General features: G+C 46.6%; 4 protein-coding genes across 4 annotated transcripts; 3 read left to right on the top strand and 1 right to left on the bottom strand.

The window, feature by feature from the left end:
* The first annotated feature begins 2,457 nt into the window (after positions 1-2,457).
* Positions 2,458-4,288, top strand: GGS25DRAFT_132437 (uncharacterized protein). Its single transcript, XM_049256234.1, has one exon. The coding sequence runs from the start codon at positions 3,177-3,179 to the stop codon at positions 3,723-3,725; it is 549 nt and encodes a 182-aa protein (XP_049120267.1). The 5' UTR covers positions 2,458-3,176; the 3' UTR covers positions 3,726-4,288.
* Positions 3,980-6,009, bottom strand: GGS25DRAFT_476722 (uncharacterized protein). The gene is made up of 3 exons (XM_049259795.1): positions 5,370-6,009; positions 4,858-5,293; positions 3,980-4,776 (listed from the first exon to the last, which is right to left on the bottom strand). Exons 1-3 carry the CDS (start codon positions 5,670-5,672, stop codon positions 4,673-4,675), a joined length of 843 nt encoding a protein of 280 aa, XP_049120266.1. The 5' UTR covers positions 5,673-6,009; the 3' UTR covers positions 3,980-4,672.
* A 1,657-nt stretch (positions 6,010-7,666) lies between these two features.
* GGS25DRAFT_529299 (uncharacterized protein) lies at positions 7,667-9,190 on the top strand (the record flags this gene model as incomplete). Its single annotated transcript, XM_049265269.1, has 4 exons — positions 7,667-8,008; positions 8,070-8,412; positions 8,483-8,748; positions 8,807-9,190. 4 exons carry the CDS (start codon positions 7,667-7,669, stop codon positions 9,188-9,190), a joined length of 1,335 nt encoding a protein of 444 aa, XP_049120265.1.
* A 15,064-nt stretch (positions 9,191-24,254) lies between these two features.
* On the top strand, positions 24,255-26,723 carry GGS25DRAFT_513021 (carbohydrate-binding module family 21 protein; the record flags this gene model as incomplete). The annotated part of the gene is made up of 2 exons (XM_049262845.1): positions 24,255-26,204; positions 26,286-26,723. 2 exons carry the CDS (start codon positions 24,255-24,257, stop codon positions 26,721-26,723), a joined length of 2,388 nt encoding a protein of 795 aa, XP_049120264.1.
* Positions 26,724-26,782: the final 59 nt, after the last annotated feature.

Raw genomic sequence — 26,782 nt, 5'->3', positions numbered from 1 at the left:
AATTTATATGTTATATCGTTATCGTTAAACTTATCGCCGTCGGTATTATCGTTGATGAAATTTAGCCTTAATTTTTTTATATTAAGTTTCTCGAACGTTAAAGGATTAATATAAACGAGAGTAAAAAATTAAGTATTACACGTTGTTGCTACACGTAAAAACGCGCTTATTATTTGAACCGGTACATAGTCGATAGTAAAAAGCTGGTAGCGAGCCTGGCCCGTGTGAGGTTTTAGTGGGGGGCGCTAAAAAGCCCGGTGTTGGGTCTCGAGGGGATAATATTTTCTTTAATTATTTGATGTTTTTTGGTATCAAATCGGCACTTTTTAAGCGGCACGGAGCTTATAATCTGTTGTAGTATAACTGTAACCAAGAAAAAGAAAAAGAAAAGGAAGAAAGCTTGCTTTATTCCCAAACTATGGATGGCGGAGTGCCAATATATATGGCCATAAGGGCCATATAGCTAAGGATGCCTAAGGCACCTGTAACAGTTGTTGAACATGTGGGCAGTGCAGATATTTGCTTTGAAGGCAACTAGACTGAGTTCCGGAGCTGGTATGTGCCTAAAAGGAATAAACTTGACGGGTTCTGATTTCCAGCAATTTTGTTTAAGGGGTGCTATGGAAGTGTGCCGCCATTGAGTGACTCTTTCATAGCCCAGGCACTCAAAGCCCGCCTTGAGACAGCGATAGCATCGCGGCTTCGCTTCGTCTGATGTATGGAAGTCAATAATGTGGCTAATGAAACGAACTAGGTAAAAGGTCTCATTGGACGGGGGAGTTGTGCATACCACATTTTACTCTTCTTTTCCGGCATGTATTACAACCTTTGCTTCTCCCAGCTACTCCAACCATGTTTGCGCGACACTACCGAGGTAGGTATTGGAGTTGCTTATTCTCAAAAGTGGCGGAAAGATGCCGATACAGGATTGGCCGGAGTCGGAAACCTCCGCCAAAGTAGGAAAGCGAGTGATATGTATGATGTTGACGACGCTTACTTGCAACCCTCAGATGAAGCTGGAGCTATCGTTTATAAGGAAATAATCTTGTGAAACTGGAGTTTATTTATGGCAAAGCCATTTGAAGACCGCACGTATAGGCAGTCAGGCAGTCATCCTTCAGGTACATGTAGTATATACGGCCCAGGAGAGGTATTAGGAATCGTCATATTCGGAATTGGGATTAATTCCGGTCGGAGAACCAAGAAAACAAAAATAGTCGAGCTGGAAGAAACCAATGGCCGACTTCTCCAAAGCTAGAACGGTCCTTCTGTCACCACGAGTACACTAGGCGTGCTGCATGCAACGCTGCCCCCCTGGCTTTCGTCGTGTAGGGCAGTAAGTCCACGCGATATCATCTGCCTACGGCAGACGAAGTACCGCATGACGAATCTCAAGTCGTACATTTAAACTATTCCAAGGATAGCCAGTTATGTCAGCTTGATATAGCTTGTATCAGATAGCATCGCTTCATCTATATGGTATCGTCTCGCTTAATGGTATGTGAGGCGCAGTGGGGGGGGCAATGGCAACCTAGAGACTTTAAAGGCTTCTCATGGTGAGCTACTGTATGCCCAGGTGTGCTTATGTGATCTATATAGGTAGTATACCTAGGTGTAACGATTCTGAGGTAGCACAATGAATGACTCCGGCTTTGCACGTGTGTACACCGCTGGGCTTCGAGGCTTACGGGCCGTGCTTACTGTTATGTACCTTTCCAGATACCTTCATACCACGGCCCGAGGAAGTCATCTTGCCATACGGACATCTTTAGGTAACAAACCAAGCTCTAGGTGCCCAGCAATGTATGTACAGGTATAACACAACCTAACAATACTGCAAATGGAAATAAGATCATTGAAGGCCCAGATGTGTTGATTAAGTCAAAGGATCTCGTACATGCCTAGGTATGCCGTCAGATTAATCTAAGTAGACAGATAGGTAGCTTCAGCTTCAGTCTACCCAATCGTTAATAGCATCGAGGAACATGTAGCAGTTAACGCGGCCAGCAAGTGCCTATCTCTAAACACCTACTGGTTTTCCCCTCAATGTAAGGCTGCAGGGGGTTGCATGGGGGCCGAACAGCTGAAAACGACTTGGTCCTTTCTACCCCTGAGCCGATAGACCGCGACTGGCTCCATCCCCACACCATTAAGCACGGTGATATATGTATGTTAGACCCAATGCTCATGTAAAAGTACAACCTGTGGTCTGGGCTGACAACAGTTCAATCGCGTGATCCTAAAAACAGAAATTTACAACTTCCCCAATAGGTGGATAGCCGCAGCGACGTGATGTTGTGCTACCATGCCCATGATTAAGGGGCAACTCCTTCGGAAGTCGGGTCAACCATTAGGTAGAAGATGAAATAGCAAGGCATTCATTCGACGGAGAGAGTTATCAACCGAGTATTTAAAGTGACTGCCTAGGTCAGGTATTTACGACATTACATAGTAATAAATCCATCCATTATACATGAGGTAGGCAACATAGGCAACAGAATATCGTTCTGGAGGAATTCCACACGCACATTGGATGTAACCTGAATCCTTTACACCTGGGCATGTAACGACGAACGCTTGACCCCAAAGAGCTTCAACGTTGCTTTTTGCGGCAACCATTTCTTTTGATACCCGGGCATTTTATATTTTGCATCTGTGCCTCGTAAAAATTGATATGAGCAAACCGCAGAATAATCTCGAAACCTCAACGAGCTAGAACAGTTCTGGGCATCCCCAAGCTGCCAAGCTTTCCAGCAACGCTTCCATAGGCGCTAATTACCGGCATTGGAAATGAGGGCGGACTGCTCTCTGACCTGTGCGCGACGTCGTTGCCCGGTCGTCCAATAGCCTCCCCGGTGTCAACGGACCACCTTATTTGCTCCCACCGCCAAATACGAGATCGCGAACGTGGCTCAGCCCACACCCACGCCGTCGGACAACAAATCATCGACATAGGGTGATCAATGGACGTGTTCGTGATGATAAAAAGCCACACCGGCAGGTAAATTGGGGGGAAAGGGGGTTTTTTTTTTCTATTTTTCTTTCTTCTCACCAGCAGACTCGCCACCCCCAAAGCAAAGCAGACAAACACAGCCCAGCCTTCCATCCATATCAAACGTACCTATCTACAGTAACTACCTACATCCCTTCCTAATACACCAAACAACCCCCAAAAAATGTCTGACGCCGCCACCACCACCGCCGCCGCCACCGCCACCAGCGCGAGCGTCGGCGCCGCCAACCCGACCGCCTGCGCGCGGCTCTACGAGCTGCCGACCGCGGACGCCGCGTGCGCGATGCCGTACGGCAGCAACCACACGGACATCATGACGGCGTGCTGCGGCGACGCCGACGTGATCTCGTACTACGACGACTGCGGGCTGTACTGCCTCGCGCAGGGGCAGACGGTGAACCAGCTGGTCGACTGCATGTTTGCCAAGGGCGCGCCGTGGCAGGCCGTCTTCTGCTCCGGCCCCGACACCAACGCGAGCGCCACTGCCACCGGCCACGACGTGCCCACCTCCGCGCAGGCCAGCGTCATCGCCACCGGGAAGGGCGCAAGCGGCGCTTCGTCGACGGGCAGCGGCGACTCGACCTCGACCTCGACGGATGCGCCGGGCGCCGCGGCGGGCCTGAGGCCGGAGTACAACAGCGTCACGACGCTGGGGGTCACGCTCGGCGCGATTCTCTTCTCGGCTACGGCTTTTGGGGCTCTGCTTATTTAAGGGTCCGAAGGGAAGGAAGGAGAGAGAGGGACTTTAATCATCTATGTGTCTGAATGGAATGCTACCACGGTGGAGAAGTAAAGCAAGGAAGTAATATCATCAGCAAGGCGTCGATACTGTACTCGGGATTTAGCATATTACTGCCTATTATATACCATTTGCATTTTTGTAGCGACAAAAAAAAAGAATTGGATTTGTTTATTGGTTTTTTGAAGGCACAGACAGTGAAAGTAGTTTTTAGCACATTAATACTTACCTATGTGTACCTACCTACCTACCTATGCAGGTATAGTTGCCGCATCATGATATACTGCACCACCCCTGACATCTATACATCCCATCGATGGGATTTTCATATGCCCAGCTTCGTAGCCCTCCAGGTCTTATTAGCCCCTTTCAGTATCGACCTACCAAGGTAGGTAAGTAGGCGCTTGCTAAAAGTGAACCCGGGGCTATTACTACTACCGTAGCGGGAAGCCCTTACTCGCGAGAATCATTCTAGAAACATTGCAAGTATTCCAACTCGAGAAACTATTCTTGCTCTTGTAATGATTCCTCTCGATTTTTATCACTGGGATGCATAGATTGATTCGTCCCTGTTGAAAGAACTTTTGTGTTCACTATAATACAGAGCACACCTATGTACCCCTTTCCATCTACATACCTTACGTAGTTCCCAAAGGTGGTATCCTGTTCGAGGCGCCATTTTCAGGTACCTGAGGATATGTGTCGCAGACTGCAAAGCCCAATATTCAATCCCTAACCCCCCAAATGGCGGGTAGTGATGATGATTATAGTACAACGGCGGTGGGTCGGCAGGTATGATTTAGTCGGGCCCCAGAAGCAACTATGACTTCTAAATATACCTGGGATAGGCAAGCAATATACTGGGTGCTGTCTTGGCCGGAGGGAATGATGGCGAATAAGAATCATGAGCGAGTATCGCATTATACGGCTACGTTGCTAAAACGAGGCCGCTTACGGCCACTACCTTGCGCCGGATGCAATTTCTCGTTACGCTCTCGCTTGAGCTTCTCGTCCAACACACGAGCTAGAAAATAGTTAGTAAGAGCCATTCATCGACTACACAGCACATTTCTAAGTATGTAGGCACTTAGGTGGGTAAACGTACTGAGCACATCGTATCCGAACTGAGGAAATTCCAAGCACAATGAGCGGAACTCGGCCTCCGCCTCTGCGCGCAGGGTATGACTGCGGGTGGCCCAGAAGTTGGCCACAGGAGCGCGGACGTTTATATCGTCTGCGTTGGTGTATTGGTAGATGTAGCGGGCGTATGTGATTTCGCCCTTGGCAGTCGAATTGACGCAGTGTATCTTGCTGCTCGCGAGGCTCTTCAGCTTCTCTATCCCAAACTTCTCGGCTATGGTATAGACTCGTGCATGCTTGAGAAGCTGCTCTCCGGACTCGTCGACGGCGGGTAAGGTCAGATCGGGTTCTAGTATTCGCTGGCCAGGTAGTTTCTTGGGGAAATAGTCGCCCGTGTAGAGGAATTCAAGGAAGCAGCCGATTGGATCTATTTCTTCAGATGATAGGTCGATTTGTCGTGGCTACGTGAACGAGAGTTAGAGGTTTTCCGTCATACAACAGCAGTGGACATCTTATGGAGAATTTGGCAGAACGTACGCTTCCATCATCAGTGAAGGCGGCGCAAGCATCGGCGAAGAACGGGCTCTGGGCAAGAAGGGCTTGATGGGCAGTGAGTATAGTTTCCGACTCACCACTGCCGACGACCAAGGTCACGATCGGGCTTGTTAAATAGGTAACATAACTTATGCGTGGAGCAACATCACCACCCTCAGCAAATGGCAAATCGCCACCTTCGTTTCCAGCAGTACTTCCCTCGGCCTCACCACCTTCCGCCATCTCGACATCGGCGCCGGTGTTAGAACGCAGCTCTTCAACGGACGCTGCGATTTCTTCTGACATGATAACGAATGAATGTTTGGGTTGGCGCTTAGTATGTACTAGGTACTACTAGGTAGCCAAGAGCTGGGCCTGCTTAATGAAGCTGTAACGAAGGTGAATCGTTGCTGTAGCTAATCGGACAGAAACGGTGTTCTGAATGAAGGTATGCGATCAGATGACAATTAGAAGGCGCAAGAAAAAAAAAAAGAGAGATTGTGAGAAGGGAATGTTGGAAACTTGCGTGGCAATAGAGAATGGCGCAAATGTATGTAGATCGTAGTGCTACTATGTAGGAATGTTCCAAGTTTAAATTCGAGATGGGAACATTGAAGCTTTCGCTTACAATGCAGCAGTGCACTCAAAGAATCTGGGGGGCTGGAATAGAGGTCACCCCCGGTATTAATGTACTGTAGTGTAGTTAGTACCTAGTAGTTCCCGTGTTTGGCGTACAAATTAGTGGGGGTATCATGCAAGGTACCCATCACATCTTCACATATGTAACTAACTTTTAACTAACTTATTAACTTACTGCTAGTACTACCTACATATACGCCGTAAAGATTCCCGTGGGACATCCCGGATGATTCTTTTTCTATTACTTATCTACAAGCTCAAATGCCACATTAGCCTTCAACTTGAACTCCTCCAAGTCCCCCATCTGTTGCCAACCTTGGAATAGTCTGTTTCCCTCATCACACTTGTCGGAACTAGATTGCCGGAGTATCATTCCATACGTACCTAGTATACACCCTGCTGAATTGGTCATGTGCGTCAAAAACTCACGATAGCCTCAAAGGAGGTAATTATTTCAAAGTAAACTTCAATGTAGCTTGGGTTGCCCCCGTGGGAGTTGAGACCACTCCTATTTTGGCTCACATCAGGCCTCTGATTGGCTAGCATTCCGGACATGCTGCGCTGAGGAATGACGAAGAGGCTGATGGACTCCTGGAGGCCAAACCTGGATAACCAGACCTGCCCTCGTCGAGAATCCTTCATATGTCGTAACTAGCATCTTTAAAACGACGTGGAAAACCCGAAATGGTTTACGATATGAGTAGGTGATGGCGAAGCAAGAGAGGCGTGGAGACTTCCACCCCCGGTAGCGGCAGTACAATGGTTCGAGCCTACATCTTGTAGGATCAATATTGCCATCAATCTCAACTCATATATCAAGTTACAGGAAGTGAAGAGGTCAATTCAATCAATCGACAGTCTATTAACGGCGTGATTTAACACGATGATTGCCCCTTAAACGTATGAGACATTTACCCAGGTACTCGGTATTTCATCCATTACATGTAGGTGTATGTTGAAATCCTGTGTGTGCTCGTAGAAGGACTCTAATTGTTGTAGAGTATTTGTGTTACTAGTCCGTATGTCAGTCACTAGGTAGCCATAACAGAACTTGGGGGCTTTACAGGAGTGGCAATTTTAGTATTAAGGGACACTAGGTACCTAACCTAGGCTACTCTGTACTGTTATTATATCCTTCATGTTGACGAAATCCCATCCTATATCATTCACAATAGCTATACCTCCCATATGTAGATATAGATGCTCGTATTCTTTTCATGTTCGTTCATAAGAATGCTTTGTTGGGCTGTTAGATAATGGCAATGTTCAGAAAGAAATTTGGCTATTAGGTACGAAACGACGAAACAATCTCTACCGTTAGAAGTCTTAGTGTCTTTATTTATGAAATCTAGACAGGCATAGGCAGATTCGAGTTAAACACTCTCATGATACTCTAGGTAATGCTTCTTTGTCTTATTTGCTCAGCCGTGCCTGGAACACAATCAGGTTTGCACATCGTAAAGACCTTTATTCTCCACATCATCTATAGCTATCAGCTCTAGGCTCTCTACCAGGTTTATGTGAAGAAAGAAGCCTGTTCAGGGGGCATTAGAATTATATCAGTATAACTAGGTAGGTATAATTTACAACTTAAAATACTTAGCTACCAATTACTCTTCTTCGGAGTCAACTAGGTTAGATTATTCTATAATATTATCCTGATGGCAACACGCGGACAAAGAAGAAGATGTGATGATCTGTCCCAAGGCTATTGGGAATGGGTTTTCGCCGACCGTCGCTCGAAGGTGCTGATAGGAAACCAAAGATACTTAAGCAGATTGTCCGAGGAGGCACGACGGAATGTGGGAGAGATGCAGAGACATTTTGGAAGGGTGAACGGGCCATGGAAATTCGAGAGGATGATAAGCTACGGTTACTTCGGCTGCGTGGTTCTTGTCAGTAGAACTGAAAGTTTATTGCGTCCTCCTCGTAGACTAGTCTTGAAGAGAGCTCTAACCAATCGTGGTGAAGATGAACTCAGAAATGAAATCATCCAATATACAGTATTCACACCACAGTCCCCTTGACTAAAGTTGTAACCCGCTGACGATTATGAAAATATAGGCAACTCGTGGGTCCGAACATATTGTTTCCATGATTGGCGCTCGCGATGATCCTCCTGCTCCTCTACCTCATGAAATCGCGCCCACGCCTAGAGTTTCACGACTCCGGAAGCTGGCTTTGGCATTAAGGGATATTTTCAATCCAAGCTCCCCTCCTAGAAGAATTCTCCGATATGACGATCCTCGAAGAATCGACAGCGACATGCAGTTATCTAAATTGGCAGGCTGGCCTGTTGTGATACTCGAGTATCTCGAAAATGGAACGTTGGGGAGGTTGATCGATCGAATGATATTTTACAACGCGTACCTTCCAAACCGCCTACTCTTCTCTATTTTTCTTTGCTGTAAGTAAAGCGATATTTCTCGAGGAGGTCAAGTTGAGACTGAGTTACCTATATACTAATAACAAAAAAGTGGCGAGATCATGCGTGGCGCTTGCACACCCTATAAGAGGTCAAATAGGGGCTGCGAACCGGTTAGAGACTATTCCAGATGATGGAGAAGAGCCAGGTGATCTCTTCCACGGATCTCTTCATGTCGGAAATGTCATGTTCGGAAACCCAGGCGGGTTCAAAGAGCATGATCTTATCCCTCCAGTCAAGCTCATTGACATAGGATCAGCTGAAGAAAGCCGGGATCTTGGTGGTGGTGTGCGCAGAAACTTGGAAGAAATTTCAATAGTAAGTAATAGAAGACGTATGATTCTGATAAATCGAGAAGCTAATGTCCTACTCTTAGTTAATGATGGCTCTCATAACGAAACAAAAGCAACCACCTGTCGACAAGGTGTCTACGTACCGCAACCAGGCCACTAGAGCGACTGAGATATTACCTACTGGAAGGGGGATTAACTACCCAATGCTTGACAATAGACTCAGGGACTTCCTAGCCAGATGTTTAGCCACAGATCCACGGGCCCGGCCGGGTTTACGACGAGTGCTCGCCTTTACTGAAGCAGAAAGTAAGAGAGGTCCTGGCACATTCGAGTTTCACCAAAGGGAAAACGAGACCGATGAAGCCATCAAAGAATTCTTGCAACGCCTGATTTATGACGCAGACACGCAAATACAGGACATAAACAGAAACCGATATGAACATGCTGACCCAAGGCTACAACGCTAGTTGTCCATCAAACCTGAAGGGCTGATTTGCACACTAGGTAGTTTTCGATGTCTGGGTTCACATGTCAGCGGTCTTCTCCATCCACAGCATAGTGTAATCTAGCATAGCAGTCTCGTACCTCACCGCCGCTTATAGCTTTGAACCCTAGCAGGACGTGATGATAGCATCTCAAACCTACATCTATGAAATTTCTAGGTATGCAACCGATATGGATCTTGAAATATTAAGTATTAACTACCTAACTAACTAACCAACCATTTTGTCTTTTGACATTCGTCTTGTGAGTGATTATGCTACTTTTGGCATCGCTATCCTCTTTATGTAAGAACCCCTTTATCTATCAAGCCAGGATCCATATATCATCGCTAACGTGCCTCTGGGCTTTTCATCATTGCTATACATCGACAAAGCTGGCTAGAGTTGTACATAGTATGAGCTATAAGGCATGCCAGCCTGGATTATATACACGCTTGCCTAGGTATGTTCCCCGTGACACCACGTACTATATATCCCTAATGGCAGTTAGTTCCCTGGCTACTCATTTCAGTACATTAGAAGTACCATAATTTTATCTTCCTTGAATGAATAAAGTGTTTTCACTCTAAGACACTCGGTCTGCATATATTCAAATATATGCCATGAGCCTAACGACTTGGTGATCATGTTAACTACGAGCCTCAGAGTTAGGTAGTTGATATGGGTTCATCAGATACTAGGTAGGTATTAGGTGAAGAAAATCACGAAGGTCGAACTACAACTTGTCTCCCAAATAGTTCCCATGGCCTTCAATCTCTCTAATTCTCAGAACAGGGATCGCCAAAGAGTTGCTGTTGTTTCTAGTCCTACTAACATAGCAGATAAATATGAGCGTCGAGGCAATCGCAAGGTTCACTTCTAGACAGATGAAAAGAACTGCTTTCTCATTAATAACATAAGTCTGGGAACTACTAGAGAAATATATATAACCACCTAGACATGTAGTTCCCCTTTCCTCACAAAGCCCACCCACACAACAGAATAGTCTAGTTTTGAATGCCGTTCTTTGGCAGGTTCATCACTTGGTTGCAAGCTATGATTGGCACTCGTAAATTCAACTTGTTGGTTGTTCCAAAAGCGAGGCTCATGATTTACAGATACGCTCCGATCTCTCCGATCGAGTCATGATATTGTGTATATGCCCACCCCCATTACGATTTCCTACTCAAACAAGGGGGTTGTTGCTATATAGAAGGTCTAGAGATCGGTCTGACTGGCAGGACATATCTTTAGAGTCAATGAGCTAGACTTACCTTGCCACATTGTGACAGAGCTCCCAAAGATGTTTATAACTTGGTAAATTGCTTACAACTGCCAGCCCATGAAGAGCCACAATCTGAACACTGCTGACCTGACTATTGTACACATGACCCTCGCTGCAACCATGATATATTCAGCGGAAATGTCGCTGAAACTTACGATGGAATCTCGTGAACTCGAGCATAGGCAAATGATCGAATACATTTCTCACGATTGCCTGCCCGCCCACCCACCTACCTCCTCAGGCACGTTAACGAATCAACGCAGCTCTCTTATTTACCTGAACGAGCCGATGCAAAGCAGTAAACACTCGGCATAACCTGGTGACAATTAAATCGGAAAAAAATCGTACCAGTATGAAATCGACTGGGCCGCACGGGAATCTAGACGAGCCCCTCTTTTCTGCAAGCCTAACGAAAACCCACGGCGAGTTGTGCCAATGGTGTACGGCCACCTTTACCATCAGAAAATCTAGCCGGCTTCGCGAATCCGCAATGCAGAAAGAGAAGCCATTGCGGATCTGAGTGAAATAAAGAAGAAAAAAATTCTCTCAGCGTGCGTTGGGGGGACATTAGGCTAAGGCAAGGCGCCGATGTGAAATGAGGGAGTGTCCGCAGCACGGAGGTGGAGCGGACAACAATTTTTGATATTCGAATCAGGGTAACGGATCCTAGATATAGGCCCACGATATTATTATTGCCTCTCCCAATCAGACCACAACGTATCGGCGGGCGAAATACGAGCAATCGGCCTGCTTGAAGGGATTTTATCTCTCAACGAGGGCAAATAGGTTTAGTGCCACACTGGTCGTGCCTCTGCGATTTGTCGACGGGATTCAAAATTCTCCCCATTCTCCTCATTCCTTCGTCCAAGAGGCTCCTCTTTCCTGTCAGCACCTAACTTATTAAATCCCAGTTATTACTATCATCGCCGTTAGGCCACGATATCGTGGACCTCTTTTGCTCGCTTGCTCACACGCCAAAGGGGCCAGGAGCCAGGAGCCAGGAGCCCTGGGGCAATTTATTATTCATTTCACTTTGTTGAGTAAAAGACTAGAAGGATATCGAAACTTCAATTGGGTACATCGTCGGCATGCCAATAAGACTAGGCAACAATATTGCGTAACTATTTTCATTCTTCAGTATTTTGCATGATCAGGCCCAACCCATAGCTACAGGGCAAGCAGGAGGGCGTGTCCTATCCGCAACATACGCGTGTCATTACCCCAGACCCACCTGCAACGAAGCCTTAGGTTCCTGGGGATCGACTGTTCTTTTTAGGCATGAGAGACGTACTGATTCCCTATTTGCAGAATTCAAAGACTGCAGAGAGGAGGAAGACATACATACACATACATACGTAGGTTATGTATGGTGTCGCCAGGGTTCAGAGTAAATAGTCCGGGGAAGTCCACGGGAAGGGGAAACCCAAGGTGAAGGGCTGAAGGACTTAAGGTGTCCTTCGTCCTTGTCCTTGACCTTGACCTTGACCCGGCTCCTCGGGCTCACCGCCATTCTTGAAACCACGCACCTTACCTATTAAACCAGGTAGCTAAGTATATATTGAAGGAAATGGTCACCTGGCTTGGATCCTCTGCGGAAGGGACCTGTCGTGAGCCGCGAGGTGCTTACTTATATAGTGTCAGCAAAGCCTTATGGCGCTGAGCAGCTAACGAATCAAGGGGCAGAATCCCACCCCCGCGATTGCGATGAAGCCGAAGAAGCCGGAGCAGTGTATCCGGACCATGGTTGCACGCCCGCGATCTGCCAAGGAGATCACGGAACACAATCTTACCACAATCTTGGAGGGGGGAAGGGGAAGGCTTGAGTCCGGGGGGGTTATTGCCATCCATGGAACGGCCGTCTCAAGAAGGATCTTTTCAAGAAACCACGAGCGAATCAGGATGAGTATGACACCGTGCGATGTGTCGATAGGCTGTTGTGGCGCAGTTCAACCGCTTGACATCATCATTGAGCAGACATGATGACGGGCTTTCCCAATAGTCATTGCACACAGCTGATTTATTGGCCGACCGACACCCAACCGGTGTAAGTATTTGCCCACGGTTCGACCTGATCGAATGAAGTTCCGTTTCTCGGGAGAGCCAGAAAATTTTATGCAAAAATATTTACGAACAAAAAACGTGACGAGACTTTTCTCGCTCTTTATCCTCCCGTTTCGGTGCATCGTCATCGGTATTACCGATACTAAGGATGCCACACAACTACGTAGTCTCAACCAACTAATCTTTTCACTTGTATCGTGAAAAGCGCACGGAATCGTTTGTTGCGTGAGACTAGAGGCTGAATCGGGACTGGTTGCGTTTGGCGTGACAATGGTCCGCTCGATGTCTTAGTGTTAGTGGCTCATCACGTATTTTAGGCGGGTTTACTAGGAGTCAGGTAGGCAGGTAGGGGGGGTGTAGCGTCTTGGTAAAACTGGGAATCTTTGTTAGATGATCGATCTGTCAGCTAAAAGTTCGATCGATGTTCGTGAGGCCTTGACCAGACCTGCGAAGGTTAGGGTCAAACGACGAGGATCGGGTCTGAAGGCCTTGTTCAAGATCTTCAGATCTTCATCTTCACATGAATGGATTATTGTACGGGATGCCAAGGTAGGAGATACTTTCCAACAACGGCCGCATCACAGTGGTATTGCATGAGCTTTATGGGCCATATGTCTGTTCGCTGAGTTTTTGTCTCATTTGTTTGAAGCAGATGATGGAGAGAAAGAGCGTGATATTTGGCAAGCGGCCGATGCGAATGAATATACGAGCTTTGCCCCGAGCTTTACCTATTACTACTAGGTACCGATGCATCGCGAATTTTGCCTCACAATCCCTCGTAAGATTGATCAAAGCTCCAAAATTAAAACACCAAGGCTAACCTTTGGAACAAAATTACAGCTTGAAAATTCAGAATAGCTTCAGTAGCGTTTGGAATGGGTGGAATGGGTGGAATGGGCCGTGATCGAGAGCGACGATATCCTACTATGTACGCTTCTCAGCTCTGGCTGGATGCGGCTTTCCGATGTCCCCGACAAGAACACAGTGCCTAGTAATAATAAAGAAGAGCCGGTGATCGACAACAGGCATTAATACCATGAATAGGTTACCCTGGTCAATTATGCCATTGGGGCCCTTGTTAATATTCCTAATTCCATTCTCATTCCTAGTTTGGAAATCCAACATTTTTCCTTTGAGAGGAAAATTTCCTTTGAGGTTGAGGGAGACTCTGGGAGAGAACTTCCCACGTGGTGCTAACCGGAGCTTTGATAGAAATTAAGCACTACCCCTTTTGAATCAATAAATACTAACCTACATGTAGGTAAGGTTATGGTCCTTTGAACTTACGTTACTACGGCGGCGACGGCGGCGATGGTGATATAACCTCAGGCCAGGCTAAAAGCTCACTAAGGTATGCTGTCCAACCTGACACAGCATTCTCCAATATGCACGTAGGACATGGGGTTTTCGCTTTTGCCATTACTGGCAAAATCTGAGTGCTCATCTAGCTTCTTGGTAGATAAACGAGAAGTTATATCCAGTCAACATCCAGTCAACATCCAGCCAATATCCGTGACCCAATATAGTTCGTAATACAATGTCAGCGTTGACATGCCCTCGAATGCCGCCACAGTCACATGCTCTCTTCTCGTCGTTGCTGCACGACATACCTACCAAATAGGTAGCATCCCCCTACCTATGAAAATGCATGCACACACACACACCACACCTCCAAACATACATACATACACTAATTCATAGCACATCCATGGATAAGTATAACTAGTACGTACATACATACGTACATACACGCTCAGACATCTACATTAGTGTCCCACGGACTCCCACCCTCTACGTCTTTAGCTAACTTGCCAAAACTCCAGTATAATTCTTCGGGCCTACTTATGGGGGATGCAGAATTATAGTATATTCCCACGGGGAAGACAAAAAGTTCGTTTCATTCCCCGAGATCTGTCGTCTCCTCCACTGGGGAGAGAAGGGGGGGTTTAAGTGGAAATTGCATGATATTATAGGTACTTAAGTAGGTGCTATAGCTACATACTTGGCCGCATAGTTAGTCGCTCAGCAGGAGTCTCAGCTTACTAGCGGGACCTTTCATACATAACTAGTATGCATGTCTACTACTACTAGTATACTACAATTATTGTTGTGATAATACCTACATATCTCCATATAGCACCTCAACGAGCTAACCTGGGTGATCGCCTACGCATGCAGCTACGAATTTGGTCACATGGCCGGGCCTCATTGTTGAGGATGAGTTGCATGGGGTCTCAGCCTTACCATATTCTTGAAATAGAGTCGAACAATGAAATCCATGGGAGAGCGAACATCACTACTCATTTAAGCCAGACAAAAGAGACGTTGAATATGTTTCAGCCCGCTTCGCGCCCAGATACCTGGATGAACTGAGCGTTCTTCTACTTACCATGGGCCGTTGCCTTGCCCCCGCCCCCTGCCCCTGAGTGATGCGACAACGACAACAAAGTAAACACACCTCGTAACTTATCTTTGCCGTTTAAATCGCATCCAATTCACTAGCCGTGCCAGAATGTTATATCCGGATCCGCGCCAACGACGCCTTCGCTCTTAGCCTACTTTATTGGTGGTTAATCATGCCACCTCCTAAAGGGCGCAAGGTGTGAAGCAAGGAGGCATGACCTGGAGGCTGGAGCGAAGCTTCAAGGGCTACCCCTTTCCCGGCGATAGCGTAGCACAGGCAGACAAGGGTTTGGTGATTCCACTCTACAAGATAACTATGCCCAGCATGGCATGTACCAAGCGAGCTCAAGTATGGGTGCACCACATAGTAAACGTTTCATCTTTCTTGTAGTTCGTCTCGCCATCTCGTCGTTCTCGTCGGGATCAAATTGCTTGGTGGATCTCAAAAAAAGCGGGAACAGTCAGTTATCAGATTGCTATCTAGGCAGACCGTGAGATTAGCTCGTAAAGATATGAAACGAAGCAATCGCCATGGAGTTGACATTAGAAATTAGATATAATAACTTCATTGGCTCCGTAACCGAGGTGTGAGATCGACCGCCAGGACTGGCACGGTGGAATTCGACATCACCATTGATCAGCGTTGAGCCTCCTCTTAGCCATGTCGAAATATAGACGGCCGTAGATCAGCGGCCTGACCCGGGTGTGCCTTAAATACACCATATATATAGGTATATATATATATGTACCTAGCCTTGGAGTAAGACTAACAAGCTCGTTCGTCCATTCATACATCTAGATAAATATTAGGTAGGTACCTAGGTACGTAGGCATATTACGTGAAAGTAAGCCAAAACATGTTTGAGCATTCAAGACGCAAAAAACGATGTTGTGATATCATCCGAAATGCAAGACTCGACTGATACTGCGGCACAAAGGAAAAGATGTCGAACGATTTGATGCAGCGCGAAGGAGAAAACCACCTGATGATCTTCAAAAGCCCAGAATCTGCTTACACAGCCCCCAAGCAAATCCTATATCTTGCTTTTATCTAACCACCTACCTACCTAAGTCTATAAATCCAATACGTGACTAATGTCATGTATCAAAAAAAAAGGCGATTGTTGATTGTTGAAAAGGAAGGAAACGCTCTAACCATTCAGCTTACGACGGGCTTGGCAATTCCATATGACCGACAGAATGAAGGAGAGAGAGCACAGTGCTCACGACTGTGCAAGTACAAAAAGATCGCCGGTATTGCAGGCCCCATAGCCGGTGTGAATGGCAAGAACCCAGGACGGAGACGGGCACTAACCCCGTGCAACAACAGACAGATACGATATCACCAATCATTATTTTGGGTTTATCGAGTCGTAATTGGATAAGAAGATTCTTTTTGGACTTGAGACACTCATACCCAATCTCCTCGTTACCCAGGCCGCCTAAGCTTTTCATTGGGAGTTCACTCGCCAGTCTTTGCCATACGCTACCCAAAAATGGTGGTATTATATCCGGTTCTCGGCACCTTTTGGTCACGACAGTGGCGAGAGAATCCTCCTACGAATATATCCGAAGCTTACATATCCCCCTCCCCCCCCCCTAAGCCGTATGTACGTAATTCTTAGGTTTATAAAACCGGCTGTCTTTGATCTGAGCGGGAAAACGGAAGCGGAGATACGTGATTCAATATGGAGACAAGGCAAAGAAAAAAAATACCTAACCACGTCTGCATCGACGGAGATAGACAGAGGGTGTCAGCTATTTAGCGGGGTATGGAATCAACTTTACTTTAAGAACACGGCATGTGCGTCTAATACACACCTCTTCCCGGAACAGATAAATATAGTGTGTAGCTTAGTAAAACGATAGTGAGCCGGGAAACGAAGATAGGAACGACGCGAGATAGGGTAGGTTTTATGCATCTTGAGATAAGAAGGGGAAAATAGACGCGCCGATCACAGCACTAAAGAGGTGAGGAGCATCAAGTGATTTGTTGCGCGACGAAGCCAAGGGGGTGTGTCCTGTCCGTCCAAAACATGAACTCACTCTACCTCGAGCGAGGGCTCTGGTAATAAGGGAGGGGGGAGAGGATTAAGGATTTCGGATTCGGGACATCGATCCCGATGTGACAGGATAGGTACCTACATAAGGTACCTAACCTACAGTAGGCAGCTGAAAATGGGATGGGCATCAGAAGGCAACAAGATTGTCTCATCGGTGAAGAGGATAAAGATGTACGGTAAGGGCACGTAAAGGAGGGCCGTTGTCGGAGTTCTTATCTGATCACAGATACACCAAAGGAGTGTATTGTACCATATCCAGAAGGCCACTTGCGCATTTCGTGCATCAGAAAGAAACCCGGCGGATCCTATCAACGACGCCCGAATATTTTCTAGAATGTCGGCCTTGCCCTTTGCCTATAACACGATGCGAGACACACAAACTGAAAAAAAAAAAAAAAGGAGGGTTGGAAAAAAGTTTGTCTGGAAAGGTCGGCATCCATATGAGAAATAAAAGCGCCTCTAAAGCCTTTAAAGGATGTCGAAACACGAGATCTAGACTTAAAACCATAGGCTGGGCGTGCAGATCAGATTGTAATGATCTAGAACGAGGGGATCATGGTAACCAACCAACACTGCTCTTAAGACAAGGCCAGTAGGTTGTGTGTATGGTGTGTGTGTGTGAAGTGCCATCGAGCGACGCCTTCAGACTAGGCCACAGGTACATATACGGCACCAACAAAAATTCCTGTTCGCGCTCATCCTCAACGTTGCCATGAAGCAGCAGAGTAACATAGGAGGCTTGCTTGGATTTCGCCTCCCCTATTCCGGGATTGGTCTAGAGTCGTCATCCCCATTGACTTCTCCAGACCCCAAGTTTTTGAAATTTTTTTTGTTTCTTGTTTTTTTTTTTTTTTTTAACATGTAAAGAATTGGACCCTTTCTCAAGTAAAAATTTTCTTTCATCTCTTATATTTTAGATACCTACCTGGGTAGTCTGCCATTTACAGATCGACCACCCCCCCCTTGCCCCCCAGTCAGCTTCTAGGCCCTGTCTCCCTTTCATACCCCAGCCTGCCCAGCTAGGTATGCTTTCAGATTGAAAAGCTCAGGCCAAGCGACAGACTCTTTTTTCAGCCCCTGTCTGATCTGAACAGGGATGGGTAACATTGGACCAACAAAACTAATGGCAGCTTCGGTAAACGCCAAGACGACTCGCTTGTAACGAATCAGGAGATCCTACACTGACTTGGTGTATGGCCTTGTTCGACCTTTAACTGTATTCGTACATTACTGTTGGATTTTCCAGATATCTATCACACTCATCTGCCTCTAACCCGATCCGTGTAAGAGATAGATAAGGGAAGCGCCGGCAAGGTTGTGTGCCCCATGTAACGACAAACATATTTACCGTTAACGCCGCGTAATCTTTATATATATGTAAGTATGTATGTACCTACTTACATAATCTACATATGTATGAAGCGGACATCAAAATGAACAGACTCGAGTCTTTGTGATAGTGCCAGTGACAGTGCAGTGTGTCACTCTCATACATACATACATACATACATACCTAGGTATACCTACATCATGTCATTGCGAACCCAAGTTTGTGAATACCGTAAAACATTATGTCTGTATTAACTCATACATATGTATACACGGTATGTCGTACTTGCTTGCATGAAGTAAAGTGCGCGGCTCTGTCGTGTAAGGGGCGAATATGTTTGATTACTTTGCCTGATAGGCCGCCCGAACGGTCATCCCAAGAAGCCATCCACACATGCTCCCAACGTGGACAATATGACGGGAAGGGAAGGGAAACGAATCTTCTTAAGGCTGTATCCACAGCGCCCTTTTCCCGTAGATCGCGGCTTGTGTGCATGAGTAGCAGCATAGCGCATGCGTGGTTGCAAATCCTAGACAGCCTTTTGATGGACGTTTTCGCCTGGTTGGGAGTATAATGCGGATATTGGGTAGTGCTACCACTTGGGCCGAAGCCATGTTGTGTGTGTGCCTGGATACCTCTTCGAGCCCATCTAGCTGGCGCGCGTTCATCAGGATAAAATTAAGTGTTAGAAAAATATACATATAATTTTGTCTGCTTTTTGTTTGTTCTATCCTTTTTGGGTAGTTATCTTTACCTATCTTCAGTTTAAATCCCTCTTCTTCCATTTCCCCGTAATTCTTATTAAAGATGTGATGTAAGGTAGAAGTTTAGAAATGATACCATACCTAGCTATTAAACTTCTTGGAATCAATGTCGGCTATGTACTGTAACAGCATTGACGGCTGACGGTCATTAGTGTGTATAGAGAGTTATATGCCTGCTCTAGCGACTTAACCGCACCCTTGAAAGCCGGCGCCTTCCGTGCTAATTTCTTATGTGAAGCGTACTGCTTACCTATGCTGTAATAAACCAATGCCATCCATATGGATATGAAAAAAAAAAGCTACCTGAACTCATAAGGCTAAGTATGTAGTAATATGATATAGTACTAGGTTAGAGCTTCATTTTTCTGTCAGGGGGCTGTCGATGCGGGGCAGACTTAGGGAGGCTCGTTTAAGTTAATATGAATATTAGTGGTACTGCCCGAGCGGTCTGTCTTAAAGACTCTTCAAATTGCAAGGTGAATAAGCTATAAGAGGAAAGACGACCGTGATAGGTGGGTCAAGATGGCGCCAGGCGTAGATGTCAATTTTTTCTTAAAACAATTCTCAGGACAGGCACCGCGTCTGATACCGGTTTAATAGTGGAAGTTCCATGGTAGACATTCAAAGCTTTGAAGATGGATACATACCTTCATAGATGCTAGATTAAATCTCCTATTAGGTAGGCAATTTCATGTAGTTATTTATGGTAATAAAGATAACACGGTGAAGGATGGATCCCTCCCTACCTCTGTAGTCAGGTACGTAGCATTGTTAGTAAGAAAAGGGGAGAGCAAACTTATCTCGAGGTCTGTCACGACATACATACCTATGTACTATGTAATATCAAGCCAGAAATTGACGACAATTCGTGTCATAGAAGATATCATAGAACATACAGCCGACGAGATGAGTTATTTCTATTCGCTCCTCACATATTTCACATATTGCCATTTAATAAATCAAGTGCATGATCCTGCTGCAAGTCTATAACGCCTCCCCATCATGCATTGATACTTACATGCACTGATACAGATACAGCTGCTGGCTCGTGCTTACGCATATGCGAGTTCGGTTCGCATCGCATCCTCGCAACAATGGCTTGGATTTAGCCAATGTTTAAGATGTAAGGAGATAACCATGATGTTACATACCTGCTACCTACCTACCTACCTACCTACCTACCTACCTGCGTAGGAGGTATTACTAATTTCCGTAGATATGTAGATAGATACTGTATCAATGTTGGATGGATGTTCAATGTTACATCTCGATGCTAGATAGTGTATATGTATGTACTATGTAGTACTATCATAGTAGTAGTAGTAGACTAGTAGTACTATGTATATATATACATACATGTAGTAACATTTGATTGAACGTTAAAAAATGACTTGAACATTAAACTTGAAGGTTGGTGGGGTCCTTCAATCTTTAACTCAATCTTGAATCGTGAACTTTTAACGAACTTGAACTTTGAAGTTTCTTATGGATACTTTGCTATGTGGTACCTGTACTACCTTGACATTATTACATGGTACTTGTATATATGTACTTAGCCTGTCCCACCACCCGTCCAGCCCACCTACGTCATTGTCATCATAATAATACACGCCTCTGGTAGTCATGAAAAAAAATGTCCTAAATAAATACCCCTTTCCTCTTCGGCATCACTAGCGACGACAACACTAGGAACACTAACTTCACCTGCCAAGCTGTGCGCAAGAAATATCTCCTATTGACATCCACATGGTCCTAGCTTGCGTATCCGAGTATCCGCTTTATTTATCGTTACCAGGTAACAATGCATCTACTAAGTACAAGGGAGGTATTCTTAATCCATAATCCATGTCCATGTCTGCTGCGACTAGGCCCTTGATAGGTGGTAGCAGAGATACTAGGAGATATTATCTCGACACTGTGCCGGATTCATCAACTCCCAACTTGGACTGGACGACAAGACTTCGGATAGTGTTTCTATGTATGGATATGTACAGTGCTAGGGAATGCCTTCTTGCAGGTGGGCCCATCGTCGTTTGACTGCTCTACTGTCTACATACTATGTAAGTATAATGTCTTTACACAGCACACTTAGCGCTCTACCTACATGCCAAACTGCATACTATGGTAGTATGGTACCTAGTGAACACGCTTAGCACTCATACGCACCTGCATGCTAGTTCTGTAGTAGGTAATATCCCATTCAGATCCGAATCATCCAAGTCGGCTCCCGAACAGTAAGAACAGACAAGTACATGCATCTAACGTAAGAAAAATTTGATGTCTTGTACATGTATGTAGGTAGGTATGTATTATGTAAGTACTACTAGTATTAGTATACGCCTGAGCAACAACATTAAACGACCTTTGATGAACCAACTGATAAGAACCCACAAGATCTCGGACTACCTATCCTGAGACTGCCGGTGATGCTTGTTGCGTGAGTAGAATGTAAATACATCCCTACCCTAGGATATTGATGTATAAACCCATCCATCCATCGTTACTAATATACGTGTATTCAGGTTAATACCTTTCCATCTTTTCTATCTGTACCTAATGTAGCCGCCTATACGACTTAAGAAACGGAAAACTGCTAGGTATAATGACTGGGAATAACACAGTGCAGATGCACGTATATGTAGGTGTATGGGTGTGTATATCATGGTATGGCGTGTGTAATCGTATTTATTTTCCCTTTTCCTCCCCCCCTACATGTACGTGAATGAGTTGTAGTATCAATACAGTGCTAAGTACTTTCGCACTGAATGAACTTGAATGGTGGTGTTATCAATTCATCGGAATCCGCCCATAGAACTGAATTTTTGATTGGTCAGAAGTAAGAGAGCCCCTCCCCCCCCCCCTCCAATTGATCATGGTCTATGCTCCCCTCAATCAGTGGCCCATGCTCCTTGTCTAACAACGTCCATCGCCCCATGGACATGGTGGGCTTAGCAGCTGCAAGCCTAGGTAAGCGGCGCATAGCGGGTGACAAAGCCTCTTCCTAGTGGACGTTAGGGGGTTCTTTCCAAGAGCAGGACTGGTAGCACCGGCGGGGGACCCATCAATTGATGATTATATGTACTGTATGACAGTGTATGTACATCCTATGTAGTAATAGGTACATACATAAGTGGTTAGGTATAAATTGGTAGGTGAGTTGGTATTACATAGTGTATTTATATGCTAAAGAAAAGATAAAAATCACCGTGCGTGTCCGCTAAACCAAGTTCTATTGTTCCTATTATGGTACTATGGTACTACTAGGTCTGGATATCACGGTATATCACGGTATACCAGGACCCCCGGCCGGTCTCGCCAATAACCCCATGGGTCCCAACATTGACCACTCAATGGCTTGATTTACCTAGAGTGGAATAAACCTTAAGCTAGTACCCAGCCCACATTTCGTCCGTCACGGCCGATTTTTTTTTGTGACTTTTTCGTCCTACGCTCAACCCTCATCACCTCTTTACCCTCACCTCCACCTCCTCTACATACCAACTACCACCACCGCCACTCCCACTCTTCCCGCTTCCTACAGTCAAAGGCAGGCCTGGGATTGTAGATTGGCCTCCTCATCTGCAGTACCCTATTCTTTTCTCATTGCGTTTCGTTTTGCCGAACAAGAGAGAGAAATAATAGCCTTCACTTTGCCCTTTTGTGGATTTGAGCTTGGATTTGGTTCCGGTATTTTTGGTATTGGTCTTTGGACAGGCACCCGACACGAAATCTAACATCGACAGCTTTTCTCCCCGGCTATCGCATCGGTTCCGTCATATTTGCAGTAGCCTCGACCAGTGATCGTCCTCTCACATTGCTGTCGCCCCATTGAAACCCAAGGCTCTCGAAACGCCACATAGCAGGAGAGGCGGTAGAGACCCAGGTACGTATTATATTCTTGCTTAACTCAACCAGTCTGGATCTCAATTTTTTTTTCGTTGCAACAAAGCCAACTAACCTTAACAAAGAACCATCATCAGAAGTTCCGGCCTTTCCTCCTACCATCGTACGCTTTGAACGATCCAATCTCGCCCTATAGACAACAATAACTGACCTTTGTATGTTGAAGTGTCTCACCGTACAATCGCGATAATTATCTCGTATACTAAGGCTCGACGAATTCGCTGCCTTGTCAACACTTCATAAACATCCCCCCTCCTCCTCATTCACTGGAGATTTGCTTCTTCGGTACTCTGGGTTCCTTTTCCAAACGCCCATCCTAATCCGTCGATCGACTTTGGTTGAGTCGGCAGAAGAAGGAAGAAGAGATTAGCACTGTTGCTGGAATATTGCCGTTGCATCTCTTTCTCCTTTCTTGCCTTGGACAATATACCCCGAGATACCTTGAAATACCTTGAGAATCAATCTGTGGTCACTAACTGAGCCATTGAACGCTACATTCTCTAACGTGTAAGCTGAATTTCTTCTTTCAAAACTTCCCCCTTTGCTTCTATCCTACCTTCCCAACATGCCCAACGTGACCCAACATGGCCCAACATCAACAGTCCCATCTATAGCTTCACTCCTCCTTGTCCTCTTCGTGAACCACGTGGAGATTTATATTAGGCAACACCAATAGGCAAGAGGGGGGTGGGCTAGGTATGTGAGATGTCATTTCCCCAGCGTTCCCCAGATGCCGTCACCCCCGACAACGCCATACGCTTTGAAATGTCTCTTTTGTTATGGGTCATGACACATTCCTTGGACCCTTTTTTTGAAGTCTCTTGGTTTGCTGGGAATCCGCCGTGTTAAAAACCGTCATTGCCGCTTTCGTTGGACCCATGGAAGGGGCATCTGCTTTTCAAGGGTGAAATAGCTCAGAAGCAAATATTCACAAACCAGTCTTAACCTTATCTTACCATGGAAACTTGTTCCGAGTCAAACAATGACAATGCTAATAGACCAATCTTCCTTCCCAGGTTATTGTGAGTATCCTATCACTCACTCGCAAGCCACTGTTGCCACTACTGCTGTTCGTCCTGAACGTCATTCGTGGTCGGAGGTTTGGTGGAAGAGGATATTTCCCTGTCTGCCACGCCCCAAACCCGCTACCCCTAAGTCCAGCAGCGTTGAGCTTGTGGACGTCCACCTTGCTACCTTCTTCACCTTCTTGCCCCTACAGCGGCGGCCAAAATCCTTGGGGATGCCTTACACACCTCCGTCCCACCGCTCCCCCGCTACCTCAGCTCCTTCTACACCCGAAGTTAGTCGAAGATCCTCCCTCGTCTCACCAAGCGGCACCTCGACGAAACCTACCCTACCCCGTTCCGCTTCGTATCTTTCTAGGCACCGTCGAACCGCTTCCGCTGGGAGTGTGCCTTCGGTTACATCACCTTCAGTCGTAGGTGGCCAAACCCCTGACATCACCCCTCCTGGAACTTCGGATAATTTGAAGGGCATGGGATCTTCTCATCAACCTGCCGTCCGACAATCCCCTCCCCCGGTTGCTGATGCGAAGGCTATGCCTCCAGGGGCTATAGTTTCCCCGCCTGAATCGTCTAGTGAAGATGAAGGGGTTACTGAGTTGGCGACCCGTGGTAGGGAGATTGAAAATATGAAGGAGCTGAAGGAAGCTATTAGTGGATTACAACAGCATCGTGCTCCCTCACCAGTCCGACCAACGCCCGGTGATATCCTCTTACTGCCATCGCAAGTTAAGGACATGGTTGGAGAGTCACGGCAATCATTGCTCACCGCCGGGTTGCCTGCCCTCAATACTGGAGCCCGCAAGATCTCCCACTCAAGATCGAATACAGATTCTCACATATATATGTCCAAGTCAGCGGAGGCGTCTATTTCCACCTCGGAAGACGGTTCTGAACAGGATGAGCCCTTCGTCAAACCGCCGATGTTGCGGAAAAAGTCTGGTGAGCTTGTTCGCCCAGCATTACGAGCAAACAGGAGGCCTTCAAGTATGCCAGGGACGCCGACCTTTTCAAAGGCTGTGCACTTCGACTCACATTTGGAGCACGTTCGACACTTCCTCCAAGTGGACAGGCCCCTCGCCGTCAGCGCTGGTACATCTCCAGCAGAGAACTACGAGAGCGAGACCGAGTATCCCTTTGGAGCTCCTGAGAAGCCTGCTCCAAGGTCGCCATCATATGAATGGGAACTTTATGTTCACACACCACCCATAGAGACGCCGATTCGCAAGGCTCTCCCGGCACGATTGGAGAGGGTTTGGATGTCTCCTGACCAAAAAAGTCTGATAGGGTCAATAGCCGTAGCCAATCTGGCGTTTCAGAAGGCCGTGGTGTGCAGATTCACGTTCGACTATTGGAAGACGACTTCGGAGGTGGCTGCTGAGTACCACCACGAGATTCGACCGCGAGAGGCAGAGATCAGCCATGACAGATTCCAATTCAGCATCAAATTGTCCGACATCGCTAACCTCGAAACCAAGACACTATTTTTCTGTATTCGATATAACGTTGGTGGCTGTGAATACTGGGACAACAACGATGGCGTAAACTTCAGGGTTGACTTCCGCAAGAAGGTAATCGCCGCAGATGGCAAGAGACCCACACAGGCTTCAACTCGCACCGCTACTGGTCTACCGCGTAGCACACGCCGGGCAAACCCCTCGACGGCCTCGCGCCCACGGTCTATGCCTGCTGGTGCAATCGAAGATTTTGGAGCCAATTCGAATTTCATTGGCTTCGATCAGCCCCTTCATGAAGTTCTCGGGGAACCAAACCCTCCCGCATTACGCCTTAAGAGTTCTAGGTCGACGTCTAATATTCCGAGTGACAACCTGCCAGGCCGGCTATCATCTCCGAGTGGTCAGGCTTTCGCTAATCGGTACGACTTCGGAGCATCTCTCAATGCCGCCAAGCAAGCTCGTCGAGACTCAAGCCAGCGAGATGATGGCCTGTACATGAAGCCTAACAAGAAGGGTTTATTCCGCGGTACTCAGACATCTGAAGGATCTCAGACCGACCCTGTCTCATCAGTTGCTTCGTCTACTCCACAGGCTGCTACCAATAATAGCTCTATGGCTCCTACGACAGGCTCTTCTTCCGCCAGCATAGCATCGGCTTCGTACGAAGAGATCCTCAACAAATACTGCTTTGTACGTGCACCTCGTGATAACGTGGCTTCCACTCGAAATGCGGATTACGCCCGGAGACATAAAATTCCATAAGACCTTGACTAACTTTTATATTCGCTGTAGTTCAACGGATCAAAGCCAACCAGCCAACAACCTAGCCCTCAGATAAAGGATGGAGCCTTGCGCAATGGCCGATACGATGGCGTGGACGATTTGTTAACTCACAGCACCAATAGCACTCACTCGAGTTCCAATGGCAGCCCAGAGCTAACCGACCAACCGTATCATAACACCACCGCGATACACCACTCACTCGGAACCCATCTTAACCCTTACTTCAGCAATGCGTATATACCAGCCATCGGTGGCTCACCGGCAGAATCTCCGTTATCGCAGCAGAATCTCAGCCTAAGTGGCACCCCCACTCCCACGGGCAAAGGAACATCCCCAGGTTCGATGGCTAGCTTCCTCCCTCTTGCTGGTACGTCACCGATTAGGTCCCCTGCCGACACGGCTCCATTTCACGCCCATTTTCACTCGCATCAGACGCTCATAGTTTGACAGCGATTAGAGGTTGATCTTGCAAGACGATATCCATCTTCGCCAAGGGCAAACTAGCC

This window comes from Hypoxylon fragiforme (assembly GCF_022984875.1).
Source record: "Hypoxylon fragiforme strain CBS 206.31 chromosome Unknown GGS25scaffold_2, whole genome shotgun sequence".
Taxonomy (NCBI): domain Eukaryota; kingdom Fungi; phylum Ascomycota; class Sordariomycetes; order Xylariales; family Hypoxylaceae; genus Hypoxylon; species Hypoxylon fragiforme.
This window is presented reverse-complemented; position numbering and strand designations above follow the sequence as displayed.